The sequence below is a fragment of the Lynx rufus genome, unplaced genomic scaffold, assembly GCF_022079265.1.
Source record: "Lynx rufus isolate CCGP_SWC_20201006 ecotype Redwood Valley unplaced genomic scaffold, mLynRuf1.p SCAF_12, whole genome shotgun sequence".
In the NCBI taxonomy this organism is placed as follows: Eukaryota; Metazoa; Chordata; class Mammalia; order Carnivora; family Felidae; genus Lynx; species Lynx rufus.
In genome coordinates, this window is record NW_025814826.1 from 13,853,513 (window position 1) to 13,879,213 (window position 25,701).

General features: G+C 45.3%; 1 protein-coding gene across 3 annotated transcripts in view; it reads left to right on the forward strand.

Annotated features, from left to right (window-relative positions):
- Window positions 1–25,701, forward strand: part of CHD7 (chromodomain helicase DNA binding protein 7) — a 192,272-nt gene that overhangs the window by 48,239 nt on the left and 118,332 nt on the right. For 2 of the 3 annotated variants that reach the window (XM_047073974.1, XM_047073975.1), the window contains exon 2: window positions 18,287–20,123. The exons of the other annotated variant lie outside the window; for it this stretch is intronic. In XM_047073974.1, the coding sequence (XP_046929930.1) occupies window positions 18,462–20,123 (1,662 nt within the window). In that variant the 5' untranslated portion in view covers window positions 18,287–18,461. The remainder of the gene's footprint in view (window positions 1–18,286; window positions 20,124–25,701) is intronic. 3 annotated transcript variants of the gene reach the window in all.

Genomic DNA, 25,701 nt, shown 5'->3' on the forward strand with positions numbered 1-25,701 from the left:
AATTGAGGGAGGTAAGCTTTGGGCCAAATTCAGAAACCGTTGATGGGATTTGCAAATACAACATTCAGGTGTCTCCAGTGTGCCCTTCTATATCAAGAACTAGAAACTCGAATTTTTGTGGATTATTTATTGAAAAGACCTCTTACTTTTTATTCCTTCTGTAAGTATGTGCCTGCATCCGCTTTATCCTAGCCATGGTGATAAATGCTGGGAATAAAATGAGGGGCTCCAGGAAGGGGACGTGGTGGGCTTGCACCCTGCAAACCCCAGAAGTGCCCTTCTAGATTCCAGATACGGGGAAACGTACTGATGGTGGGTTGTTAGGGAAGGAGATGTTTTAAAGAAATGTTCTGTGATCTTTTCTGGAAGTTTTCAATAAAAATCATGGAAGCTGAGGTCAAGGAGGGCTTGAAGATGAAATTTGTGTGTGTGTGTGTGTGTGTGTGTGTGTGTGTGTGTGTGTGTGTTTGATGGGAGAGATTTTCTCCCCATCTGCCCTTGCACAGTTAGGGCATCTGAGGAAAGAGTGTCCTAAGCTAGACCTTCAGGACTAATCATAGTGCATAAGAAAAATTTTAATGTATTTTTTATATTAAACATATTTGTGGTAGGAATTTGAACTGAAGTTATCCTTACAGCATCCCTGAAGATGACAGCTGACATTAACCTATTTTGCTTTTGGAAAAGGAAGTTAAAGAGGTTACTTCTCACCCAAGTTTGTTGAGCACATAATTGGGAAATGGGAAGAATACATTTCGCATCCAGTTCTTTGGTGCTTCATGGGATGCCATGTTACATTCTGAACCCGTTAAGTTGTTAATTTAATGGAAGGATTACAGTTGTGTGGCCAAGAGTTTATATTATTGGTGATTAGGGAGAGATTGTGTGCTGCCAGCCTTGTTTAGAAATAAGGATCGCATGAGGTCTCATTCTTCTGAGAAATTTGCTGTAGGTGACTGCTTGGTCTTTGGACCAACGCTTTAGACATTTAGGAAAGGACCTGGCAAGCCTCTGAGGCCTTGTTGATAGAGAGGTGCCCCCAAGTGTCCACCGCCCAGCGTGCCCTTTCTCTAGGTGGGCTGGAGCGGAGGGGTTCCCTGTGATGCCCCGTTACGGCATTGTAAGTGAATGTGTTCTGAGGTATGGTGGTTTCCTGATCGCACCACGAAACCAGGTGCTAATTTACCTTACCGGGCAGTTACTTGAGTTCCTGGTGGTTCCCACGTTTTAGTAAGGGGCACGTCTAAAATGTATATCTTTCTAAATAGCATAGCTTAAAACCTTTAGAGTGATTTACTTTTCCATGAATTCAGAATGAAACCTGTAGAATAGTAACTCGAGAGTTACTGAATTGTTTACATAATATATGTGTGTTCCGTTTATCTATATAGTCACTTTTTAAAATTACCTGTGCTTTTTTGAGTTTTGATTATTTTTCTATCACTGGAAGTGTGAATTTCAGAAGAGGACGGCTATACTGAACACATTTCCAATTGCGAAGTGCTTAGGTTCGTGTCTTAGAGTGGTGGGGTATTTGCCATTCTGTGCGGCCACCTCTCCACTTCCTTCTGCCCAGATGAGGAACCAAGAACCAGAGAGGCTGACTAACTGGACCAAGGCCACACAGCCTGGCTGACATATTTTGCATATTTAAGTTTCTCACATTAAAGAAGAAAATGTTTGATCATCTGCATTGTCTACTAATTATGTGCCAGGGACTGTGTTGTGCTTTATAAATAAATCTAATTTAGTCCACTTGAATGAGAGATACGTGGAATTTTCATTTCTGGAAGCTGATGTCATTTCAGAGTCGGTCTCAGACCTTAGGGGGTCCGTAGTGCCCCGTGAACATGCCACTTTGGTCTGTTATTTGCAGGATCTTTGGTGGTTCCGTGCAGATGTCGGGATTGTTTGTCCTATTTCTGTGAAAAATGCCGTTGGACTTTTGATAGCTTTGGGTAGTGTGGACATTTTAATAACATTAACCCTTCCAGTCCATGAGCACAGTAATATCTTTCCGCTTATTTGTGTCTTCAATTTTTTTTTCTTCAGACTTCCACCTCATGACTCCTGCCTGTCTCGAAATTGAACAAGCCACTCAAAGCCATGGGAATGAAACCACATTCGCTTATTATTAACTTTGCATCTGTACCCATCCTTCTGCTTGTCCCAGTGGAAGAGGTGTGGGTCTTCTCCCTCTCCTGCCCTCTCCTCAGAGACTCATGCCCTTAATTGTCCCCCTTTTTTCTGTGTCTCTCCTTGGACCTCTCACCGCCTGTGTCTCTTCCTGTCAGTGTTACTATTTTATCTAACAAATGCTTATATAGTGCTTACCATGTGGCAGGCACTGTTCTAAGTGCTTTACAAATATTAATGCACTTAAATTTTAATAACCCTTTGGAGTAAATGCTATTATTATCCCCGTTTTCTGTGGTGGCACAGAGAGACTTGGGGATTTTCACAGGGTTGTGTGACTTACGTTTGAACACAATCCCATTTCTTTCACGTTGAGTAGACAGAGCCCAGCCCTTGATCAGTCTACACTGTGGCCTGCCGTCTCTTCGCCTCCTCTGCTGAAGGTGGGCAGCCATCTCTACTTTTCTTTCCTGTCACCCCCTTAACTTGAGCACCTGAGCCTCTGCCTCCACTACTTTATAGAAACTGCTTTTTTTTTCTTTAATGTTTATTTTTGAGAGAGAGAGAAGTGGGGAGAGGAGCAGAGAGAGAGGGAGACACAGAATCCGAAGCAGGCTCCAGGCTCTGAGCTGTCAACACAGAGCCTGACGCGGGGCTCAAACCCATGAGTCGAGCCGTGAGATCATGACCTGAGCTGAAGTTGTTAACCGACTGAGCCACCCAAGTGCCCCTATAGAAACTGCTCTTTTTTTTTTTTTTTTAATTTTTTTTTTTCAACGTTTATTTATTTTTGGGACAGAGAGAGACAGAGCATGAACGGGGGAGGGGCAGAGAGAGAGGGAGACACAGAATCGGAAACAGGCTCCAGGCTCCGAGCCATCAGCCCAGAGCCTGACGCGGGGCTCGAACTCACGGACCGCGAGATCGTGACCTGGCTGAAGTCGGACGCTTAACCGACTGCGCCACCCAGGCGCCCCTAATGTTTATTTATTTTTGAAAGAGAGAGAGACAGAGCGTGAGCGGCGGAGGGGCAGAGAGAGAGGGAGACACAGAATCGGAAGCAGGCTCCAGGCTCCGAGCCATCAGCCCAGAGCCCGACGCGGGGCTCGAACTCACGGACCGCGAGATCGTGACCTGGCTGAAGTCGGACGCTTAACCGACTGCGCCACCCAGGCGCCCCTAATGTTTATTTTTAATTTTTTTTTTCAACGTTTATTTATTTTTGGGACAGAGAGAGACAGAGCATGAACGGGGGAGGGGCAGAGAGAGAGGGAGACACAGAATCGGAAGCAGGCTCCAGGCTCTGAGCCATCAGCCCAGAGCCCGACGCGGGGCTCGAACTCACGGACCGCGAGATCTTGACCTGAGTCGAAGTCGGACGCTTAACCGACTGCGCCACCCAGGCGCCCCTAGAAACTGCTCTTAACAGAGTTACTGATATCCTGCCTATGGAGTCTGGTTGGTGGATACTGTTCTTTCTCTACAGCTTTTGAACCTGTTGATCACTTCCTTTTTAAGGCTTTTTTTTTTTTTTGGTGTTTGCTTTTGTCTTGTCTTGCTGGCTGACGCTTCTGCTGGCCCTGTAAGTGTTGGTGTTCCTCAGAATTCTCCCCTTGTTTTCTCTTATCACTAAACATATTTTCTGGATGATCTTATCTGCCCCAAGACTTTGCCTTCCTTCTGTTTGTCAGTGACCCAGACAGCCATGTCTCGAGCTCAGTCTTCTCCCTTGAGCTCGTCACTTTTATACCGTATAGCTTCCTGGACAGCGCTATGTGGATCATTTCTATACCTCTCCTCCACCCCGTAAAAACTCTCCTTCTCTTCTGTTCCCAGTGTTTCGTTGGTTGGTATTACCATCTGCTCAATTGCCCAAACCAGAGTCCTGTCGTCCTAGACTCTTTTTCCTCCTCCAGCACCCAATCAGAAGCTGAGTCAGATGGTTGGGTAGTGCTGTACCTTGAGTAGGTCCGTCTCCTTTTTTGCTGCGCCATCATCTTTTACCTGCATTCCTGCAAGATCCTCGCAACTGGTCTTCTTGGCCCTAGGCTTGTGCCACTTCTGCCTCTCCCAATCTGTGAGCCACATGGCAGTAAGGGGGATTCTTTCCAAAACGTACATCTCTCCTAAACAGAACAGCTTAAAACCTTGAGAGTGACTTCTCTGTGAATTCAGAATGAATTATAAGAGCGTTCGAGATCTAGCCTCCACTCGAGTTAAGCCATATTGAGGTATTTGCAGACATCTGAGTACATCCTGCTTCCCTCAGCCTCAGGAAAGGACTTTTCAGTCCTCTCTGCTTCCCTCGACCTGCTTTTCCCCGGCTAGCCCTCTAGGTCTCCGCTCGGATAGAGTCCTCTATCTACCGTGATGAAAATTCAACAGAGCTCTGTATTTGCTGCGTCCGGTTCGGTGGCCACTAGCCACATGTGGCTGTCGAGCTCTTGCATGTGCCTCGTGTGACAGAAGAAGTGGGTTTGAAACTCGATGTAATTTCAGTTAATTGAAATAGCTACATGGGGCTAACGAGAGGGTGCCTGTGTGCTTTTCGGCACTCTGTTCTTATCTCCACCAAAACACTTTCCCCAAGAACAACAAAACACTAGCTGATAGTAGTGGAGGGGTCAGAAGAAATTCACAAAAAACAGGCTCACGAACTCAAAGTATATTTATGTGAAGACATAAGAATATTCTAATGCAGGAAAATAATTTTATGAAAATATGATTTTGATTTCTCAAGGAGCAGTTATTATTTTTTAGCATATTCACATGGTTACTTGTTTTATACTGGATTTACATCTGAAATGCTTAAGTATAAGCTGTGAACCAAAGGGGCCCAGTGAAATTAACAATCACAATTTATTTCAGACATTATTTTGTTTGTAGATGCCAGGTAACATTGTAGTTTTTAATGATACTTGTTATTGGGTAGTTAGCAAATATTGACGGAACTTGAAATATATGAAAAGGCAGTGTGTAGAGAACTTTGCACTTTTTTGGAGAAAAGGAGTTCAAATATAATAAGCAATAAATAGCATTTGATGCATTTCTTTCTTTTAAATGTTTTTATTTCTTTATTTTGAGAGAGAGAGAGAGAGAGAGTTCATGAGTGGGACAGGGACAGAAAGAGAGGGAGAGAGGGAATCCCAAGCAGGCTCTGTGCTGGTAGCACAGAGCCTACTTGGGGCTTGAACCCACAAACCGTGAGGTCATTACCTGAGCCGAAACCAAGAGTTGGATGCTGAACCGACTGAGCCACCCAGGCGCCCTCGATGCATTTCTTTCTTGGACACCCCAGAGTATAGATAGAATGTACAGTGGGGAGAAGGGGTGGTCAGGTTCTTTGGACCCTGTTGATGGGAAACATGCCAGACCACATTGTTTGGGGAGGTTCATTCTGAAGGCTGGAGCAGATCATTGCACAAACAAGGAGCTGTAGAACGAGAAAATTGTTACCAGTACACGCTTCCCCTTTTAAATAGCACGGTATCAGTGGAGAAATGGGAGATATTTTAATTTCCTGTCCCACCCCAAGTCCCTCTCCTCCCTTGTGTGAATAAGTGTGAATAAGTCCCTCTCCTCCCTCAGGGACCCAGTGCAGCTTACTGACTCTCCTACATTTTTGCGGCAGGAGGGAGGGGCATTGGCGATCTCCTGAGATACCTATTATACAATGGCTGATTCCTTCAACTGAGGCACGGGGTCTGGCATTGGGGATACGCAGTGGTAGACGTAAGATACAGGGTCTTAATGAACTTACCGCTCTGGGCACATTTACAAAGGCAATGGGGGAAATTTAAATGGTTTGTGATGAAAGAAATATCGACATGTATATATTTGCAAGTTAACCTTTCAACAGGACATCATTTATTCAAATAAAAGTATATGCAAAAATGGAAAATTAAAAAGGAAAAAAAATTTAATTTCATCCTACAAAGAAGTTATAAATTTTTCTGGTAGGTGAAAAGCTACTAACTACCAAGTTCATACGCAACCAGTAAAAATTATTTGGATACTGATGATCTAAACAACTTCAAATACCAAATGGTATTTTAAAACTTTTCCCTTTACCATGATGAGAAAAAAGCTTTAATCTCCTTGCTTTAATTTTAGTGCTAAGGAATGTTGGTCATTGAATATGCAGAGGTCTCGACAGGTGCCCGGCCCAGAGCACAGAGGGCTTGTGAGTATGTTTTTGAAGTAGAAACTTGAGCTATGTGGTCTTCCGGAATACTTTTTGCTCTTTCCAGGTATATACTGCAGTCTGGAAAATGTAGTGTAGAGCAGTATTCTATTTAGTGGGGCACTCTGATTTATACACAGAATGTTTAGGGCTCTTTTGAGAAATTTGAGGTATGTGAGGCATCGTTGTCCAGCTCTTGGTTTCAGCTTGGGTGGTGATCTCACAGTCATGGGATTAAGTCCCATGTGGCTCAGCGTGGAGCCTACTTGGGATTCTGTCTCTCCTCTTCTCCCTCTGTTTTTGCCCTTTCCCCGCCCCTGTGCACATGTGTGCATGCTGTCTCTCTCCCTCCCTCTCTCTCTCTCTCTCTCTCTCCCCCCAAATAAATAAACTTAAAAACAGAAATTTGATACGTGTTTGTCATAGCCACTGTTTTTTAAAGGCACAGAAAGGCACCAAACTCTAGCATGGTTAGAAACCTTTATTCATATTCTCTAGAATTGTTTTATAGGAAAACTTCTCAATATCTTCAAATTATTTCTGAGAAGTGGGCATGGAGTATTGGTATGCTTAGAGGTATAATGAATGTGGGGGAGGGAGCATGAAACGTGTGGGTAGGTGCAGTGTCACTGGTGAGACTGCATTTAGATTTCCTTAGCTGCATCATAATTTTATCGACAAGTGGTATATACTAGTTAAATTCACTAAAACAATACCGACAAGCGGGTGCAGCAGTCTGAGGCCTTAGGGGACTCTGTATTTTATTTTTTTTATTTAAAAAAAAAATTTTTTTTCAACATTTATTTATTTTTGGGACAGAGAGAGACAGAGCATGAATGGGGTAGGGGCAGAGAGAGAGGGAGACACAGAATCGGAAACAGGCTCCAGGCTCCGAGCCATCCGCCCAGAGCCTGACGCGGGGCTCGAACTCACGGACCGCGAGATCGTGACCTGGCTGAAGTCGGACGCTTAACCGACTGCGCCACCCAGGTGCCCCGGGACTCTGTATTTTAAAGCTGAGTAGGTGTCTGTCTGGTGTTTTTTCTGAACCCAAATACCAAATTCAATGATAGGGTTTCCTTGGTAGCTTTAATATTCTTGATCGTCCTCATTATGGAAAACAAATGTCACAGCAGGTAGCAGCCCCTCTTCTCACCTTGCCTTTTCTTACCTTACATCCTCTTGCTAACTTGAGGTGAACTTTGTTTTGATCATAGATCAAAGGTAGAAATTCCTACACAAGGTAGGAATTTAGGACTACATTAGTAGGATCCCTTTTCAAAACTGAAACGTAAATTTTACCTGTAAATTAGAACGATGTCCTGAAATCAGGACTCTTGTACGCTCATGTAAAAAGTACTTAACATTAGAATTGGTTAATGGAGTCATTTTTAGGAGGAATAAGTGAGTCAGAAGTGGGTCATTACAGTCAGTGTTCAACAACATAGAATAGTAAGGTGCTTTGCAGTAAAATAATAAAAGAATTTGTTACGGAATGTAATTTGGGGGGGGGATAGATTTAGGCTTATGAATTAATTTGCTTAGAGTAACATAAAAGATATCTCGTTTTGCCCACAGTGTTCAGCTATTTGGGGAGAGAAGCTCAGAAAATTTCTAGGTAATGAGGAAAAGGGGCCAGTTTAGGGCTGAGCCTTTGCTATGGGTACAGGAAAATGTGAAATTAAAGATACAGAGCCTATGGCTAAAACTTGTCTTTTATTAAATGCCAGTAGGAATGAAGACATTCAACTTGGGTAAAAGATGTATCAGGCTTATTTAGCTGCACGTATTGATAGTTTTGATTATCAAATAGTTTTGATGACGGCACTGTAGAACCTCATCACATTTATGCTGAGTGTCATAGGCACAGAAACAATCGTTCCAACTTCGTCGTAAGTCAGAATGATTATGAAACAATGGATGCAAAGCTCTTTACTGTACATTCCAGTCTTATTTCCACTTACTTTGTCAAATATAATTTCGATTGAAGGAGAAATTTAATGCTGTGGTCCCTGAATAAGTTACAGTTGTTTTCTTCCTTTTTCCCCTAGAGATTTACCTTTTTGAGTGTAAGTGTAGTTTTCCAAAATCACTTTCTCTAATACTCTTCCGATGACCCCCTCACACTGCTTTGCAGTTCCGTGTCATTCTTATATTGCTTGCCTCCCTAATGGAAATTTAGACTTTTCTAATTCCTGTGTATTCCTCTCTTGCATGAAATACGGACTCTTAGAAAACCTTCCAGGTTACCGTATGACCTCTACCCTCATCCTGGGACACTTTGCCTGTCTATGTGCTCAGGTTTATTCATGATGGATAAGGCTTCTCATCACATGTGCTCTGCTGTAGCAGAGAAAATAGATAAATTATTTTCAGTTGTGGTATCACCAAAGGTTTTTTTCCCCTTCTCCTCTAAGGAAAAGAATGTTGGTAGCGTGTATCAGAAAAGACTGTTTACTACAACCTTTCTCTCCCTGTATTTCAAATGAGGCGGAGTTGGGTACAGAATTGGGGAGTTTTAAACTCCCCTGGAATATGAGACAAGATCCTCTTTTCAGCTTTTTAGAACCTTTGAAAATGCAAAAGAATGTAGGCGATTGTCAGACCAGTTAATCAGAGGCAACTGTAGTTCTCACAAGAGCAATTAGCTGTTTGCCTTTTTTTCCAGCCCCTCAGCATGTTGCCTGTGTCCCACCTTGGCATCTTCCAGTGGTTCCGGGTCAGCTTTGTAGGAGTTTGTGATTGGCCGGCACCCCTGGACAGAGGGTGGTCTCAGGCAGCTCCTTTCTTCCCTCCTTCTAGTCGATTGTCACTTTTTGTAGGTTGACATCACCTAGATGGTGAGTGTGTGTGCGTGCGTGTGTGTGTAGTCAGTTGCTTGAAATTGGTCTAGATACAGGGAATAGGGAAATATATATATTATGTATAATATATATATTTATCACCCCAAGGGAAATATATTTTTAAATGATGATTTTTTACTAGGCTAATAAACATGTGGCATCATTTGCCTTTATAGATCAAGCATGTTTTGTTTGTTTAAACTATGCCAGAATATTTTACAATATTAAGAAGACGTACCAGCAATGACCAAATACGTAAAGTTTGTATTACTCTTCCATTGGTCTGCAGTATAAACCTCCTTGCCAGGTGGATTGAAATACATTTCTGAAGTTTAATTTTTCCCTGTCCCAAACAAATTACATTAAAAAAATTTCCATTTTACCTATTTCTGGACCTGTGTCTGTTTGGTGTCTTCCTCATCTATAATAAAATTAATTAAGATAGCATTAGAAAGGGGTGCCTGGGTGGTTCAGTCGGTTGAGCGTCCGAATTTGGCTCAGGTCATGATCTCAGTTTGTGGGTTCAAGCCTCTGTGCTGACAGCTCAGAGCCTGGAGCCTGCTTCGGATTCTGCATCTCCCCCTCTCTCTGTCCCTCCCCTGCTCATTTTCTGTCTCTCTCAAGAATAAATAAACATTAAAAAAAAAAAAAGATAGCATTAAAAAGATCTGGGATAGAGGTGCCTGGGTGGCTCAGTCAGTTTAAGCATCTGACTTGATTTCAGCCCAGGTCATGATCTTGTGGTTTGTGAGTTCGAGCCCTGCGTTGGGCTCTGCGCTGACAGTATGGAGCCTGCTTAGGATTCTCTCTCTACCCCTCTCTATCCCCCACCCCCCTCCAAATAAATAAATAAGCTTAAAAAAAAAGATCTGGGATAGATTGCACAGTTTACATGATACATATCTTACACATATGTTGTGTATAGATGCGTATACAGGTGTTCTCATTTCTTTTGCCACATTATATTGAATGCTCTAAGTGCTTTTAGAACGTATAGTGGTCTGCTGCTGGGCCATGCGAAGTTGTGTGCAGAAAGAAGGTCACCCTAGAGGTGTTCTTCTTATGTCTGTGGTGGCACAAGCAGGTCAGCTGGCTGCCTTCTCAGTGGGCTTAGTCTTTGAAGGAGCTAATTTCCGAGAGTGATATTTCCATGTGGAATCGCAGGGCGTAAAGGTTGTTCTCTAAAGGACATTGATTTCCATGATTCCTGTGGTTTAGAGGCACAACTTCTATATAAGACAGTATGTGTCTTTTGGCCAACTTAGAAAAAAAAAAAAATAGTGTTGTGGCCGTGTGCTTGGTATGAGCTGTTAGCTGAGTGCTGTTTCATTAGTTGCCTTGAAGGGAAGCATTGGCCCCAGCACCTTATATAGAAAAAAAAAATCATCTTTATCTGAAAGGCAGCTCAGAATATCCAGACTCTCAAAGTGATGTAGAAATAACTGAAAGGTTTCTGCAAGAAGCCTGTGAAACAGTGTGTTATGTAATGTAGCATTAGATATTAATGTTAGCTGCCTTTTTTTTTTTTTTTTGGTCATGCAAAGTGATTGGCAAGCAGATGGATGTATCTTTAGAATCAAACCACTTTTAGATGTCCACTCCTTGTAAACCATTAGAAATTAAAATTTGTCACTAATTCAGAATCCTTTGGATGAGGTCAGTATTAGTATTGTTTCTTAGGAATGCCAAGGCCTTCTGTAAGTGTAAGATAGCGTATCTTTGTGTTCTCTGCTTTGTAATTCTTTGGGATGAGTTGCTTGTTGTTGGTTATTCATTCTCGTGTTAATTGAGGAGCAGTGGGGCCCTACCTGGGGCTCCCCCAGTTTTCACAGACACAGGAATCAGCAGGGGTCCTTGTTAACAAAATGCAGATTTCTGGGTCAGGAGGTCAGGGTTAGGACCCAAGATTCTGCATCCCTCACCAGCTCCCCGGAAGTGCCAGTGGTCCCAGGACTCCCTTCAAGTGGCAAGGCTCTATCTAGTCTGCAGGGAGAAGGGCAGGCAAGACCGCGCTTGGTGCTTTTGTAGCCCTTCCCTCCGTGCAGCACAAATACTAGGGAGGACTTCAAAATCAGCCTGAGAAGGAAAGGGCTGAGGGTCAGGGGGTTTTCCCCAGGTGGCAACAGAAGAACTGAGATGAAAAGAGAGGCTGGACTGCACAACCAGGGGGCAAGGAGGCCCGTGTGGAGGCAAGGAAGGTGCGAGGAACTGAATGGGTGATTGTTGGTAAACTTCCTGTGGTTTGACAGAGCTAGCCTGGGTATTTGTGCACGTTTCCGGGGCAGGGTGGGGATTTGGGAGGTTAGAATGGAGGGATCTGATTATGAAGTGCCTTCCACCCACACTGGAGCATTTGGACTTGAGAGCAACTCCTTTAAGGATTTTGATCAGGGGAGAGACATGGTGTGTTTTGTGTTTTGGAAGATCATTCATTCAGCTGTGTGAACTTGTTGAGACCTGACTTGGGAGATACAGCCAGGCTTTAATGTTTTGTCCTTGACTAACACGGGAAGGCCCGACTCCATCCGAGATGGTGTGAACTAAGAGGAAGAGGTGGGCTTGTGGGATATTTGGGAGGCAGACTTAGCAGGTTGGTTGGTGGCTGGAATATGTCGGATATGAGAAGGGCATCTGTTAGAATAGCAGCCTGCACAGAACAGGGGCCACGTCTGTTTAGGTCAGCTCTGTGTCCCCAGTGTCTCATAAATGTGTTATGCAAAGTAGGCACTCATTAAATATTTCTGAAATGAACGAATGATGAGAAGGATAGAGGGTTATTTCCCATTGTTTGGCTGGGTCAAAGGGGTGGATGGAGCTAGTATTAGCTGCCATAGAAAATGCTGACGTAAAGGGTAGCGTTACCCTGTACAACGTCGATTCCGAGCATAATTTTTCCTATAAAAATACGTATCTCTTCAATTAGTGTCGGCATATTTGGGGATTATCCAGTGTTATAAATGGAAACTGTGTAAATGTAATTTGGTTTTATTTTTCATATGGTGCTCGGACCAACATAGACCTTCTGAAGCACCTTGAATCCTTTTTTGTTCTTTTTTTAATCTTTTTCTTCCAAAAAAATAGTGAATAAAAATAATGCACAAAGCCACTAAGAAAAATAGTGGCTTTACTATCTAGCTGTGTAGGTTCTGGGTTATAAAAATTAGGTTTGCAAATACTTCATTCAAGGGCAGTGGTACTATGGCAATTCTAAGTGAAAAGGATTTTGACATTAATTATTCCTGAGTGTCACATTTTGTATAGTTGAGAACCATTCTTAACACAATAAAATTACTCATTAAGAAATAGAAATATATGTTGGGAGGTGTTACAGAAAGGAGAAATCTTACAGGTTGCAAATATAGTTAATTCTCATAAAATGTGATAAATGGAACAAATGCTGTAGATTTCATTACAAGGGGTAGGTGTGGACCTTTGAAAGGATACTTGGAAAGAATGCTCTGAACAGAATGCTCTGAAAGTAGTTTGCATCAGAGAGAATTGCTACTATCTAATATGGTTTCATCTAAAAATGTTACCTCTCTAATAAGAAGTATATAGTAGTGGCCATGGAATTTTCCGCAGCGATGGAAATGTTGCATGGATGGACGGTACACGCATTGCACAGTGAGCACTTGAAATGTAGCTCGTGTGACTGAGTACTGAGTTTTAAATTGTGTTTAGTTTTAATGTACATAGCAACCTGTGGCTCATGGCTGCTGGGGGGGACAGCACGTTCATAGCGAGTTGCTGCTGCCTGAACATACTAATGAGGAAGAAAATGTGGCCTTCCCCGGGGCAGGGGTGGGTCATTCAGGAAGGGCACCCTTTGGTCCATGAGGCAAATCTGGAACTGACTTGCGGTGAACTGATGTTGGTGACTTGAAGCATTTCTTGATTCTTTACCTGGGTCATTGTCTGTTGGGTAATTTCCTTCTGCCACAGCGAGCATTGGCCTGGGTAGACGTTCCTCTTTTCCAAGTGGCTCTGCGGGGCCATTAGTGGGCATTGATGTCCACAGGCCTCGTGGTCTGATAGATCTATGAATATGAATATTCAGTGGTGCTGAGCCCTTCACCTTTTGTGTGGTCACCTATCAGCTTATGGCTCCTCCCCCTTTTGATAATGGTTTGTAACCTCGATGATGAGAGGTGTCTTTGCAGGTTGTACTGTGGGTGGTGACGGGTTTTTCCAGCTGCTAGACACTGCCTTGGAAATGCTGGTACGTGCTTTACCCAATCCCAGGAATCATCATCAGGGTCATGTTATATGCCTCAGGCTCTTCGGAGGTGCAGGAGAGAAACTTAAAGAGAACAATTACAAATCAAGCTATAGAACTCCAGATAGTCTTCACCAACCAAAAGGCAGTCATCTTGAATCCACGCTTGCCCATGTTGTGTTAGATATTTATGAAAAAGTTTTCCTTTGGATGAGGTTCTGCCTGCGCAATTGGATACAAAGTGATTGGGCTATGGAAGATATTTTGCACGTGAAGGTGTTTTGTATTCATTTACTTCCTTGCCAGTTTCCCAGATCACTGTGATACCAAACTGAAACTTGGCTGCAGAAATGCCATACTACTTTTGGAAGAGCCACGTAGTTAAGCCTTGTTTATGGGAAGTTTTGCAAGTCAGAAATTCGCTTCAAAATATTAGTACGTATTTTTGCCCAACTTACTTCTCTCATCTTGGTTTGTTGTATACCTTTTGCTTTCATCGATGATTCGCTGTGTGGCGTTTACTTGTTTTTTGGATCTGCCTACTTTTCATCCTGCGTATGGCCCCCCAATTAACCCAATAGCCTCAGTATGCTGCTACTACGAGCTTGCTTCCTAGAAGTTACAGGTAGTGTAATTAACAACATTGGTTTGAAAGGAAAGGCTTCTTCTGTTTGGTGGTCTCCACAGTTTAGTGACTTATCGCTGAGCAAGACAGACCCAATTTAGGCCTCTAGGAAGTTGCTCTTGTCTCTACGCTTCTCTTTCGCCTTTGGGAATTGTTTGCCATGAAAATATTTTGTAGAAGATGCTTACTTCTCTCGGTCTGTAAAAAGGTTTTTTATTCTGTTAGAGAAAGGGGGTTTGGGGGCGCCTGGGTGGCTCGGTCGGTTGAGCGTCCGACTTCGGCTCAGGTCATGATCTCGCGGTCCGTGAGTTCGAGCCCCGCGTCGGGCTCTGTGCTGACGGCTCGGAGCCTGGAGCCTGTTTCGGATTCTGTGTCTCCCTCTCTCTCTGCTCCTCCCCTGTTCATGCTCTGTCTCTCTCAAAATCTCTCAAAAATAAATAAATGTTAAAAAAAAAAGGGGGGGTGGGTTTGGATTAGAAGGTATCCGAAGTGCTTGCGAATTCTCGGGTTTTCCCAGTGGTTTCCCAGTGCATCTCTGCTGCAGTGTAGGCGACGCCGTTCGCTGAGCTGTCTAGTGGAGCCCCTCCTCACCCCCAGACACAGCACTTACTCCCTGCATTGTCATTCTTGTCTCAGAAAATACTTGCCAGTGGGGCACTGAGTGGAACTTACATTATTCTGTCTTCACTGTATGTCCCTCACTATTTACTGTACAATATCACACATACTTAAAATATTTGTCATCATAAATTCCCAAGAACTATTTTGTAAAACGGCATCCTAAATTTTCATTAATGTAACTCCGCTCTGAATCTTATTTCTTCTCTAAGGGTCATCACTTGCAGATGAGCTCCGTGAGGACAAAGGGAATTTTGTTGGTTTTTATTCACTGAGATATTTCTAGACCAGTCCCTGGATCATAAGTAGGTCCTCAGTAAATGTAGTTTGAATAAGTAAATGTGATTTGAGATTTAGCTTGATTTTTGTTTAAAGCCAAATCAAACATAAATACATCTTGAATATTTATTATCCAAGTGATAATTGGGAGAATTATTTGATAACGCTGACAACTTGTATTTCTGTTTCTTCTTTCTAACAACCTGTAACTAGGCTGTCCAGTGTGGTAGCCATCACCCCCATGTGCACAGTTTTTACTTGAAATGTGTCTAGTAGAAATTGAGACATGCCGTGTGAAATACATACTGGGTTTCGAAGGACTCAGTACCAAACAACGTAAACGATCTCATTCTTTTTTTTTTTTTTCATGTTGATTATACGTCGAAGCAATAGTATTTTGCATATATTGGGTTAAATAAAAGTTATTATTAAAAGTAATTGCACTCTTTTTTTGGTTACTTTTCAAATGTGGCTATTACAAAATTTAAAATGGCATCGATGGCTCTGATCTGACGGCTCACTGAACAGCTGATCCATCCTGACATAGAAAACGTAGGCTCTGAGTGCAGCGAAGGGGGCAGCCCACCTCCAAAAAAGAGTTTTAAATGAGCATCTTTGATAGAAACAAAACTAGATGTTGCAGCTGTGACTTGGGAAAGTGGGCATGCAAATGGACTTGATCAAATTAAAAAAGACCAAAATAAATTAATTAGATTAGCTCAGATCAGAAATATGAAATCCAGCTACCAGATGGATTCCTAGCACAGTCGCCAGCCAAGTCTTGAGGTCAGAAAAGGGGCAGGAAGGCGGTGGTGGCTGTCCGGGCAAGCGGGAGCCATCACTAGTGACAGCCCGAAGCCACAGTTTTTGAAGTCCTGTCCCAGAGCTCCCCTGCCGGGGGTCTCCGTGGGGGTGGGTGGCGCCCTTACTGACTGCCTGGTACTCTGTCATTTCACCTGCTGCTGTGAAACGGACTCTTAGTCGGAAAGATTGGGGGACTGACTGGAAGCGGAAGCCCACGCGTCAGGTAGGATTACTTACTCTGAGCGAGTGTTCTGTTTTGTCCCTGGCCATGCCTGTAGGCCAGTTCTTTTTCCCTTTCTGCTCAGCCTTAAACCGATTGATACAAAGTAAGCGTCAACTCCAACTCCAGAGCTGCCTCGCCACTGGGCTCCAACCAGGCCACTCCCTCCCGCTGGGGTGCTTCCCCTGGGATGCTTCCCCCGAGCCCCCCAGAGCTGGCTGGGACCCCCACGCAGCCACGTAGCGAGGCCTTCCATGACACGTGGGGGACCCTGGAGGATGAAGCTGTTATCCTATAAAACAAGGCCATCCGTGTATACAAGTAGACACTACCTTCCTTAAGCTAATTTGAAAGGTTATTTTGGTAAGCGGTTAGTCTGCACGGCTGGTTTAAGCTCTTATCAAGTCCATTCTAGTATTTATTTCCTTGGAAGCTAGAATGAGTCTTGAGTAAATGAAGACTGACTACTTAGGCTGTTGAGGAGTAAATTCAGTTTATAAATATTTGTTTCACTTGGCACCAAAAATTTCTGCTTCTCTTTATTTTGGATTTGAAAGTAGTTGTGTAGTAAAGCAGCATGTCGGTAAATAAAACGGCTTTCACGCTCACCTTATTTTCACCCTTCTGACCTCTGTTTTGAGAAAGTCGATCAGAAAATTCATGGCAGTTAGCGGCGGAGTGAGGAGACCTTTGACTTCAGCTGACAGCTGTCACCTGAAAACTACAGACCTGGGGACCTTCTCAGGTGTTGTGTCTGTAGTTCTGACAGTGAACAGGAATGCTGTTTACATTTTCTGTAAGCAAAATTCTCCCCTTGTTAGGAATATGTTAGAGTTGGACAGGCAGGAACTGGGTTTTCTCTCTCTTCCTGGTAAGTTCTCAGCAGTGCTGGTCGCCCATTGTTCATGCCCGTGCTCATGGAGAAGTGGGTCAGTAGATTTTATGACAGCCTGTTTAGAACATCACTTTTGAAATTCTTCAGCAAGATCCTGGTTTTTTCAAGTTGGTCAGTATCCCACAATGCCGAATGTGCTTATGAAAGAGGCAAAAATGAGTTAAATTCCAAAGATGTTTAAGATTTTGGACATTTTTCCTATGTGAATTAGTTCTTTATTAGGTTTTTGATTTAATTAGCATTCAACAAAAACACTTTCCTGCTCTGATTGGTGAAGCATTCTTTAAATTGGTTGTTTCAATCGGACACAGAATCTGTTAGGAGCTGTTTGAGCCTTAGGTAGCGTGTACCTCGTGCTGTAGACACAGGACGCTGACGGCTGTGCGTTACCCCTGCTGGCTCTCTCCCAGAAGAGGTCCAGGCAAGGCTGAAGCCTGCACAGATATTTTGAACCATTTATTCTGTTAAACTAATTTTCAGTTCGGGCCAGTTTGGGGGAAAGTTTCTCGGTTTCTTCTGATGAGAATAGTCACCGTCTCGAAACTGTCCGTCCAGCTGGAGTTTTCCCCGAGGGGTCAGTGGGCTCTGGGTCCATCCTCGGGGTCCGGCGCCTGCCGGTGGACGATGACCTGTGATTGGACTTCTGTGCCGGGGATGCGATGCGATGGGCCCCGAGCCCCGAGCGAAATCGGTCCTCTTGGAGAGCGAAAGCCTGTATTCTGGCGTCTTTCTGAATCTCGTGTATTTCTGCCACGAAACGTAATGGCATTATGAACTTATCGTCCCGTTTGCGAGCGTGCTTTCCGGCATCGTCGAGGACTCTCCCTCGCTTGAACAGCATCGTGGGCGCTTTCTCGCTCGACGCCTCCGTTGCTGTTACATAGTTGTCTGTGGGCCGTAAATATCTAATTTGTACGAAATGACCGATTTTGGTATTTGTATAATCCTCTAGTCAATTTAACTAAGTTGAGCTTTTCACAGCCCTCGGTGCCGCGGCTGCTCATCTGATTACACTGCTCAGGGGAATAAGGTTAAGGGCGGGCTGTCGGTAACCAGAGCATTTCCAGGGCTTTAGTTCAGCAGATGGGCTGCTTGGCTATATTCATACATCTGCTTGCCTGCTGTGGCAGCTGCCGCTGTTTCATGTTGTGTTCTTTTGTTCTGTTCCATCCAAGAATGGAGCGCTAGGAAGTGGAGTGAATGGATTAATTTAAGGTTAAGGTTAGTGTTTTGCTTGCTTTCTAAGTAACCGATCATAATAATGCTTCTGGTAGAAGCTAATGACTTTCTCTTAAAGTGAACTAGATTTATAAAATACGGCTCAGCGAGGGGGCTAGATTAGCATTGTTGACGGAGACCAAAATGAAATGCGTAAAACACTGGCAGTTTTCATCATGTGTTCCTAATTCTTTGTTTTCTTCCTCCCTCCCCCCGCCCCCCCACCCCCCACCCCCCACTCTCTTCCAGGACCTATATCCAGACTTTGCCTGACACTGCAGGGTCCGAGAGAATTAAAGAAATACGGAATGACACGAAGAAGATTAGTTAAGGATTATAGGCTTTGAGGACAAACACCTCAGTGAGGTGGGAGCACAGACACGCTCCTGAGCTGTAGTTTGGAGGAGCCGCGTGTTGGAAGACGATGGCGGATCCAGGAATGATGAGTCTCTTTGGCGAGGACGGGAATATTTTCAGCGAAGGCCTCGAGGGCCTCGGAGAGTGTGGTTACCCTGAAAACCCAGTGAACCCCATGGGTCAGCAGATGCCGATAGACCAGGGCTTTGCCTCCCTGCAGCCCTCCCTGCACCACCCCCCCGCGAATCAGAGTCAGACCAAGCTGACCCACTTCGACCACTATAATCAGTACGAACAGCAAAAGATGCATCTGCTGGATCAGCCAAACCGGGTGATGAGCGGCGCCCCTGGGAACGGGCTCGCGTCCCCTCACTCGCAGTACCACGCCCCTCCCGTCCCTCAGGTCCCCCACGGCGCCAGCGGTGGCGGTCAGATGGGAGTCTACCCCGGCATGCAGAACGAAAGGCACGGGCCGCCGTTCGTGGACAGCGGCTCCCTGTGGGGCCCCCGGGCCGTTCAGGTGCCGGACCAGGCGCGGGCCCCCTACCAGCAGCAGCCCCAGCCGCAGCAGCCCCAGCCCGCTCCGTCGGGGCCCCCCACGCAGGGCCACCCTCAGCACATGCAGCAGATGGGCAGCTATATGGCACGCGGGGACTTCTCCCTGCAGCAGCACGGCCAGCCGCAGCAGAGGATGAGCCAGTTCTCCCAGGGCCAGGAGGGCCTCAGTCAGGGAAGTCCTTTCATCGCCACCTCAGGACCCGGCCACTTGGCCCACGTGCCCCAGCAGAGCCCCAGCGTGGCACCTTCCTTGCGTCATTCGGTGCAGCAGTTCCACCACCACCCCCCTACTGCTCTCCATGGAGAATCCGTTGCCCACAGCCCCAGGTTCTCCCCTAATCCTCCTCAACAAGGGGCTGGGAGGCCGCAGACCCTGAACTTCAGTTCTCGGAGCCAGACCGTCCCCTCACCTACTATAAACAACTCAGGGCAGTATTCTCGATATCCTTACAGTAACCTAAATCAGGGATTAGTTAACAATACAGGGATGAATCAGAATTTAGGCCTTACAAATAATACTCCAATGAATCAGTCCGTACCAAGATACCCCAATGCTGTAGGATTCCCATCGAACAGTGGGCAAGGACTAATGCACCAGCAGCCCATCCACCCCAGCGGCTCACTTAACCAAATGAACACACAAACTATGCATCCTTCACAGCCTCAGGGAACTTACGCCTCTCCACCTCCCATGTCACCCATGAAAGCAATGAGCAATCCGGCAGGCACACCGCCTCCGCAAGTCAGGCCCGGAAGCGCTGGGATACCAATGGACGTTGGCAGTTATCCAAATATGCCCCACCCTCAGCCATCTCACCAGCCCCCCGGTGCCATGGGAATCGGACAGAGGAATATGGGCCCCAGAAACATGCAGCAGTCTCGTCCGTTTATGGGCATGTCCTCAGCACCGAGGGAGCTGGCCGGGCACATGAGACCAAACGGCTGTCCCGGCGTTGGCCTTGCAGATCCCCAAGCGATCCAGGAGCGACTGCTACCTGGCCAGCAGCACCCCGGTCAGCAGCCGTCTTTCCAGCAGTTGCCAACCTGCCCTCCGATGCAGCCCCACCCGGGCCTGCACCACCAGTCTTCACCCCCACACCCGCACCACCAGCCTTGGGCACAGCTCCACCCGTCACCCCAGAGCACCCCGCAGAAAGTGCCTGTGCCTCAGGTAAGGGGACTCGGGTCCTGTCCGCCTCGCGGTGTGAAACGTAACACGGGGAACTCGTCCGATAGCTGTTTCCTTTGAATGTCGTCAAAAGCGTTTTCATCATGACTTCCTTAATTTTTATCTCGTAAGCTGCCCCAGAATCTCATTTTTTTTTTTTTTCTTCCTCCTATTACTCTCACTTACTGGCTTCTGCATTTATTCCCTTACTCAGAAAGCCCCGATTCCTCCCGTGCCAGGCGTCGTGCGGGGTGCTGTGGGTGCATCACGGACGGCTGGCCCCAGGCCCCTGCCCGGAAGGGTCGTCACTGCTGGTGGGGACACAGAGGTGGATTCCTGTTCTTTCTCTCTTCTCCCTCTGGTTTAAAAATAACACTGAAACTTGGTTTCCAGCAAAGTTTTCTGTGCTTGTGCCAGCCTTCCCACCTCTCTTAGAAAATTACAACTTTTTTTTTCCCTTGGGAAGCTTCAAAATGTGTTCTTCTGTAATATTTATTTTACCAGCTGTTGAATGCTAGTGTGAACTTAAATCGCAAAGGGTAGAAAATCACAGTCCACATTAATCCGCAGAACATGTTTGGTCTCTAAGAGGTTCGGGTACCCGACACGGAAACAGGAGTCCTCCCTCTCGGAGCTGGGATTTTTGTTACCCTGCAGAGTTTATAAGCAGACATTTAAGTTTCAAGCTCTGGCATTCACAGAGATGGCTTGCCGTTATAAATGTGGTGTTTGTGCCCTAGGCCTAGGAGGGATAAATTAACGTCTATGTGTACAGATCATTATGATCACAACTTGAGTTTGGATGGCACAGAAGGCGATTTTAGAGCTGTTCTTTTTTTTTTTTTTTAATGTTTATTTATTTTGAGAGAGAGAGGGAGAGAGAGAGAGAGAATTTGTGCATGAGCAAGCCGCAAAGGGGCAGAGAGAGAGAATCCCAAGCAGGCTCCACACTGACAACACAGAGCCCGATGCAGGGCTCAAACTCATGAACCGTGAGATCACGATCTGAGCTGAAACCAAGCGTCAGATGCTTAACCGACTGCGCCACCCAGGCGCCCCTAGAGCTGTTTTTAATGAACTTCTAATCAGCGTGGGAAAACATGACCCATGTGTGGAAAGAAAAGCAGAGTGAAAGACCACACACAGTTACGTGACAAGTGTCCAGAGAGAGGAAATACCTGAGGATGTGAGTGCTTGGCATTTGGCTAGAGAGGGCAGGTGAACCGAAGACGGCGTTTCAGGTTTGGGGGGGACTCAGTGGATGGGGGCACGGGACCTGGAGCTTATTGTGGGGCAAGCCAGATGGTAGAAATCGTGTATTCTGTTTTAAGGAATTTGGACTTCAGCGGGTTGCTTGTGATATTGATTAGACAGCACACAGGACGGCTGGGAGACCAGAAGTTTAGCCGTGAGCCTGTGGTTCAGGCACGTAAGGACAGTTCGGAACAAGGATCGGGCAGCAGAAACAGAAGGGACTGAAGCAATGTGAAAGTAAAAAGGTTTGGTTAGGAAATACATCCGTGTGAGGTATCCCAGCATTTAGAACAGAGACTTAGAAGCCTCAGCCTCGGTGGGAGTGGGAAAGTGGAGATCAGGAAAGTCTTCTCCTGGGGACCTAGGACACAAGGACACGTACGGGTTTCGGGGAAGCAGACACTTGGACACTGCTCAGAGGAGCCCCGAGGTCGGTGGGAGCTGCCTGGGAGAGAGCTGCTCCCTGTCTCACAGCCCAGCCTGCAGCCCATGGGGAAGGGCTTCTGAGCCCTGTGGTGCCCGGACCGAGTGAAGGGAGAGGTGACGAAGCCAGTCTGACAAGAGGCTGGGAGCAGAGAGCCTCGGGGAAGACAAGGGCTATGGGATGAATAGAGAAGATCAATTCCTGCTCATTTGTTGTCCCCTTACATCAACCTCAAGGCAAAGATGCCCCTCTTCAGAACTGGCTGGAAGTGTGGGCCCTGAGGCCAGCCAGCCTGGGTGGCTTCTAGGGCAGAAATGAATGTGACTTAGTTTCCAGGAGGTGTTCTTCTCTTGTTCCTTGGAAAGCATCTTACTGGCCAGGAGACCTTTCAAGGGCGGTGATTCTGACTTCTCGTTCCAGCATCTTCTCACTTTGCTGGAGGACAAGCACAGTTTGAAGGAGATGCCCCGTGATGGTAATATGACCTCTGGGTGGGGGTTGTTGAGCTTTCCCTGGTTTCAAGAGCACGAAAGACCTCAGTAGGCGTTTCGGGGGATGGATAGGAATACGTGGTGTTCAAGTCACTGAAAACTGGAGGGTTTTGTATGCGCTAGACTCTGTGGGACCCGAGGTGTGGTGCCCGTTTTCTCCAGCTCCCCCTTCTTGAGTACGCCATTATAGACCAACTCAGGATGGGGGCAGGGCATAAACACATACATAGGAGGTATTTTTATTTAAGTTCAGTTGCCTTTAAAAAATTTTGTTCGTGGTATTTAGGAGCACCTAGGTGGCTCAGTCGGTTAAGTGCCGGACTTCGGCTTAGGTCATGTTCTCACACGTTGTGGGTTCGAGCCCCACGTTGGGCTCTGTGCTGACGGCTCAGATTCTGTGTCTCCCTCTCTCTCTGCCCCATCTTGGTTTACACTCTTGTCTGTCTGTCTGTCTGTCTGTCTGTCTGTCTGTCTCTCTCTCTCAAAAATAAATGTTAAAAAAAAATTTTAAAAATTTTGTTCATGGCATTTGCCTTCTTAATTTCTGCTTAACTTTGTATCTTCTTCAGCTTTTGAAGCACTCAGTTCTGAAAATAATCCGTAGGGAGGTGTAAAATCTTGTTCCCAAGAGCATACACTTTACGGTTGGAAAAGGGTTTGAACTTCAGCTTGGTGACCTGAGACAGCTTAACCTCTCTGAACCTTAGATTCTTCATCAATGAAATAGGAGAGATAGGACCTGTCACAAAAGGTGTTGAAATTAATATATACCAAGTGCCTAGTATAATGCCAGCTGCTGGTGCGTATTCATGTTAGTTCTCCTCCAGGCTTTAGTTCTCGTCTCCGGTAATGCAGACCTCACTTTATAATTATGGCATTTCACATGTAAATACAATGTAAAGTTACTTTTATTTTTAAGGAACAGGTTAAATATCATTAAATGTAGTCTTAGTTATAAAACATTAAATTTGATTTGTGCAAATATTTCCCCTCCTTAGCCCATGTTGACAGGTGTGATGGGGATAATGATGTGGGTAATTCAAAATGCTGTCACGTAATCCTAAAAACCTCTCTCTCCCTGTGAATGGCTCACATTCGGCTCCAGCAAATATATCCATCTAATTATGTTTTGCCTCAGAACTACTAAAATTATTTTGCATTTCATGTAGAACGGTGGTTCACGGCCATATTGTGTAGCAGGGGAACTGCCAGATCAAGTTGAAATATTGATGTGATTTGCTGAATTATCACGTTCAGATAGGCTTGTTGGCTTTTTTATTTTGAGTTTTTCACTTTGTAAAAAAATGTTTATTTATTTTGAGAAAAGGAGAGTGAACGCACGCACGCACGCGTGCTGGGGAGGGGCAGAGACGGCGAGAGAGGGAGAGAGAGAGAATCCCAGGCAGGCTCCGTGCCGTCAGCGTGGAGCCCAACGTGGGGCTCGATCCCATGACCTGAACCGAGAGATCATGACCTGAGCTGAAATCAAGAGTCGGACACCTAAGTAACTGAGCCACCCGGGCGCCCCGACTTTTTCACTTTTTTAAAGGTAGAAGGTAGGCTTTTTAAATGTCTCATGGGCTCTGAACAGATATTTTCTAAATTATATATACACACTTAAGTATCTTTAAAGGTAAGTTTAACTTTATACTGAAGAGTCAACAAAGGAAAATGTTAGAAAAGCCAGAGTTCATTGGACCGTAGTGTTCGTGGTAGAGTGTGGACACGTTCTTTGGTGCAAGCTCCAGACTCTCCTGATTATTTGATAAAGTTTGCAGTGGAAGAAGAAACCCTAGCTTATATTTCTTTTCTGTAGCTGAGAAGGATATTGGTTCCCGAGCCTTTTCATTTCAGACCCATTTACGTGTTTAAAAATCATTGAGGACTTCAAAGATCTTTGGTTTATGTGGGTTATATGTGAGGATATTTATTGTCTTAGAAATTTAAACTGAGGACAGTTTGAAATACTTACTTGTTGATCGTTTAAACATAATAAACCAGGTTGGCTTAGTCAGAAGAGCACGCGTGATGTTGAGCCTCATGTTGGATGTAGAGATTCCTTAAAAAGAAAGAAAGAAAGAAAGAAAGAAAGAAAGAAAGAAAGAAAGAAAGAAAGAAAGAGCTTTAAAAGGAATAAGCCAAAAAATATTTTTTAAATGAAAAATAATCATTTTCCAAAACAAAAAAACTTAGTGGCATGGTCTTACCTTTTCTCAAATGCTGGATTCTGACACCTGCCATTGCATACAGTCTCCATGCAGGTTATGAGCCTTTGGAAAAGTCTACTCATGTTTAGAGAGAAAGAGAGCGAGGGGCAGATAACATCTCACAAGACCCCGGAGACCCACTCTCAGAGCCACCAGCATGAAGGGAAGCATGTAGACTTTGGAGTCCGCAGCTTTTGAGTCGAAGTACCACCAACTGATCGCTGGCCCCGTGACCTTGGGCAGGGGACTTAACCTCAGGGCCTCGATTGCATCTGTCTCAACTGAGGACAGATTTACCTCCCTGGTTAGAGGCATAGCAAGATCAGCAATAATATCTTTTAATGTTTAACATGGTATCAGATACATGGTGGGGACTCAAAAATGTTTTATTATCATTGGGCAAATGTTCAGAATTGCTTGTTGCAAAGTTTAAAAAATAACTTGAAGCACTTATTTCGATGTTAACTATTGTCAGAGTTGTTTGCTTTTGTTTCCCCTGGTTTTAGGGAACAGTTATCAGGTTCTGAGGCCCCTGATGGTGGTGGGAGATAGTGCGGGCAAGCGTCTGCCGTGGAAAGCACAGCACCGGAGTAAGCGCCGTGTGCTTTGGGGATAGCTCCCAATCCGGTCTTGGGGGTGTGAGGTTGGGGTCTGGGAGGGTACCCTGGGGGGAGTGATGTCCTCACTGAGATGTGAAGGGTCAGTCCCGGTTGAGAGGAGGCTGGGTGAAGGGGGAGGGAGAAGAATTTAAGGCTTAGGAAATCATGAGTGCATGGAATGTAGGACTGGGCTGTGGGAGAGGAAGCTGTGTGGCACCCCTGTGGGACCTTGTCGGTCACGGTGAGATGCTTAGAGCAGGTTCTGTGTCCGTGAGGTGCACTGGGAGGTCTCCGGCAGGGACAGCACCTTTGGGGGCACCTGCAGCACTTCAGGAGTGGGGGGAGAGAGAGAGAGAGAGAGAGAGAGAGAGAGAGAATGGAATGTTTATCAGTGCACAGTGGTTGTGGGTGAGAGCCACCTGGAAGGAGAGCTCAAAACACGGTTTTGTTTATTTGAAGAGCTTATCTAGAAAAGACTGGTTAAGTGGATTGTCCTTCAGGTTACAGGTAAATCCCGGAGTTTCTGAATAAGTTAAACTGCTGCACAAGATACAGGTTTCTCCGCTTACAGATCCTGCTCTTGTAGGGGGTGTGGGGGAGGCAACT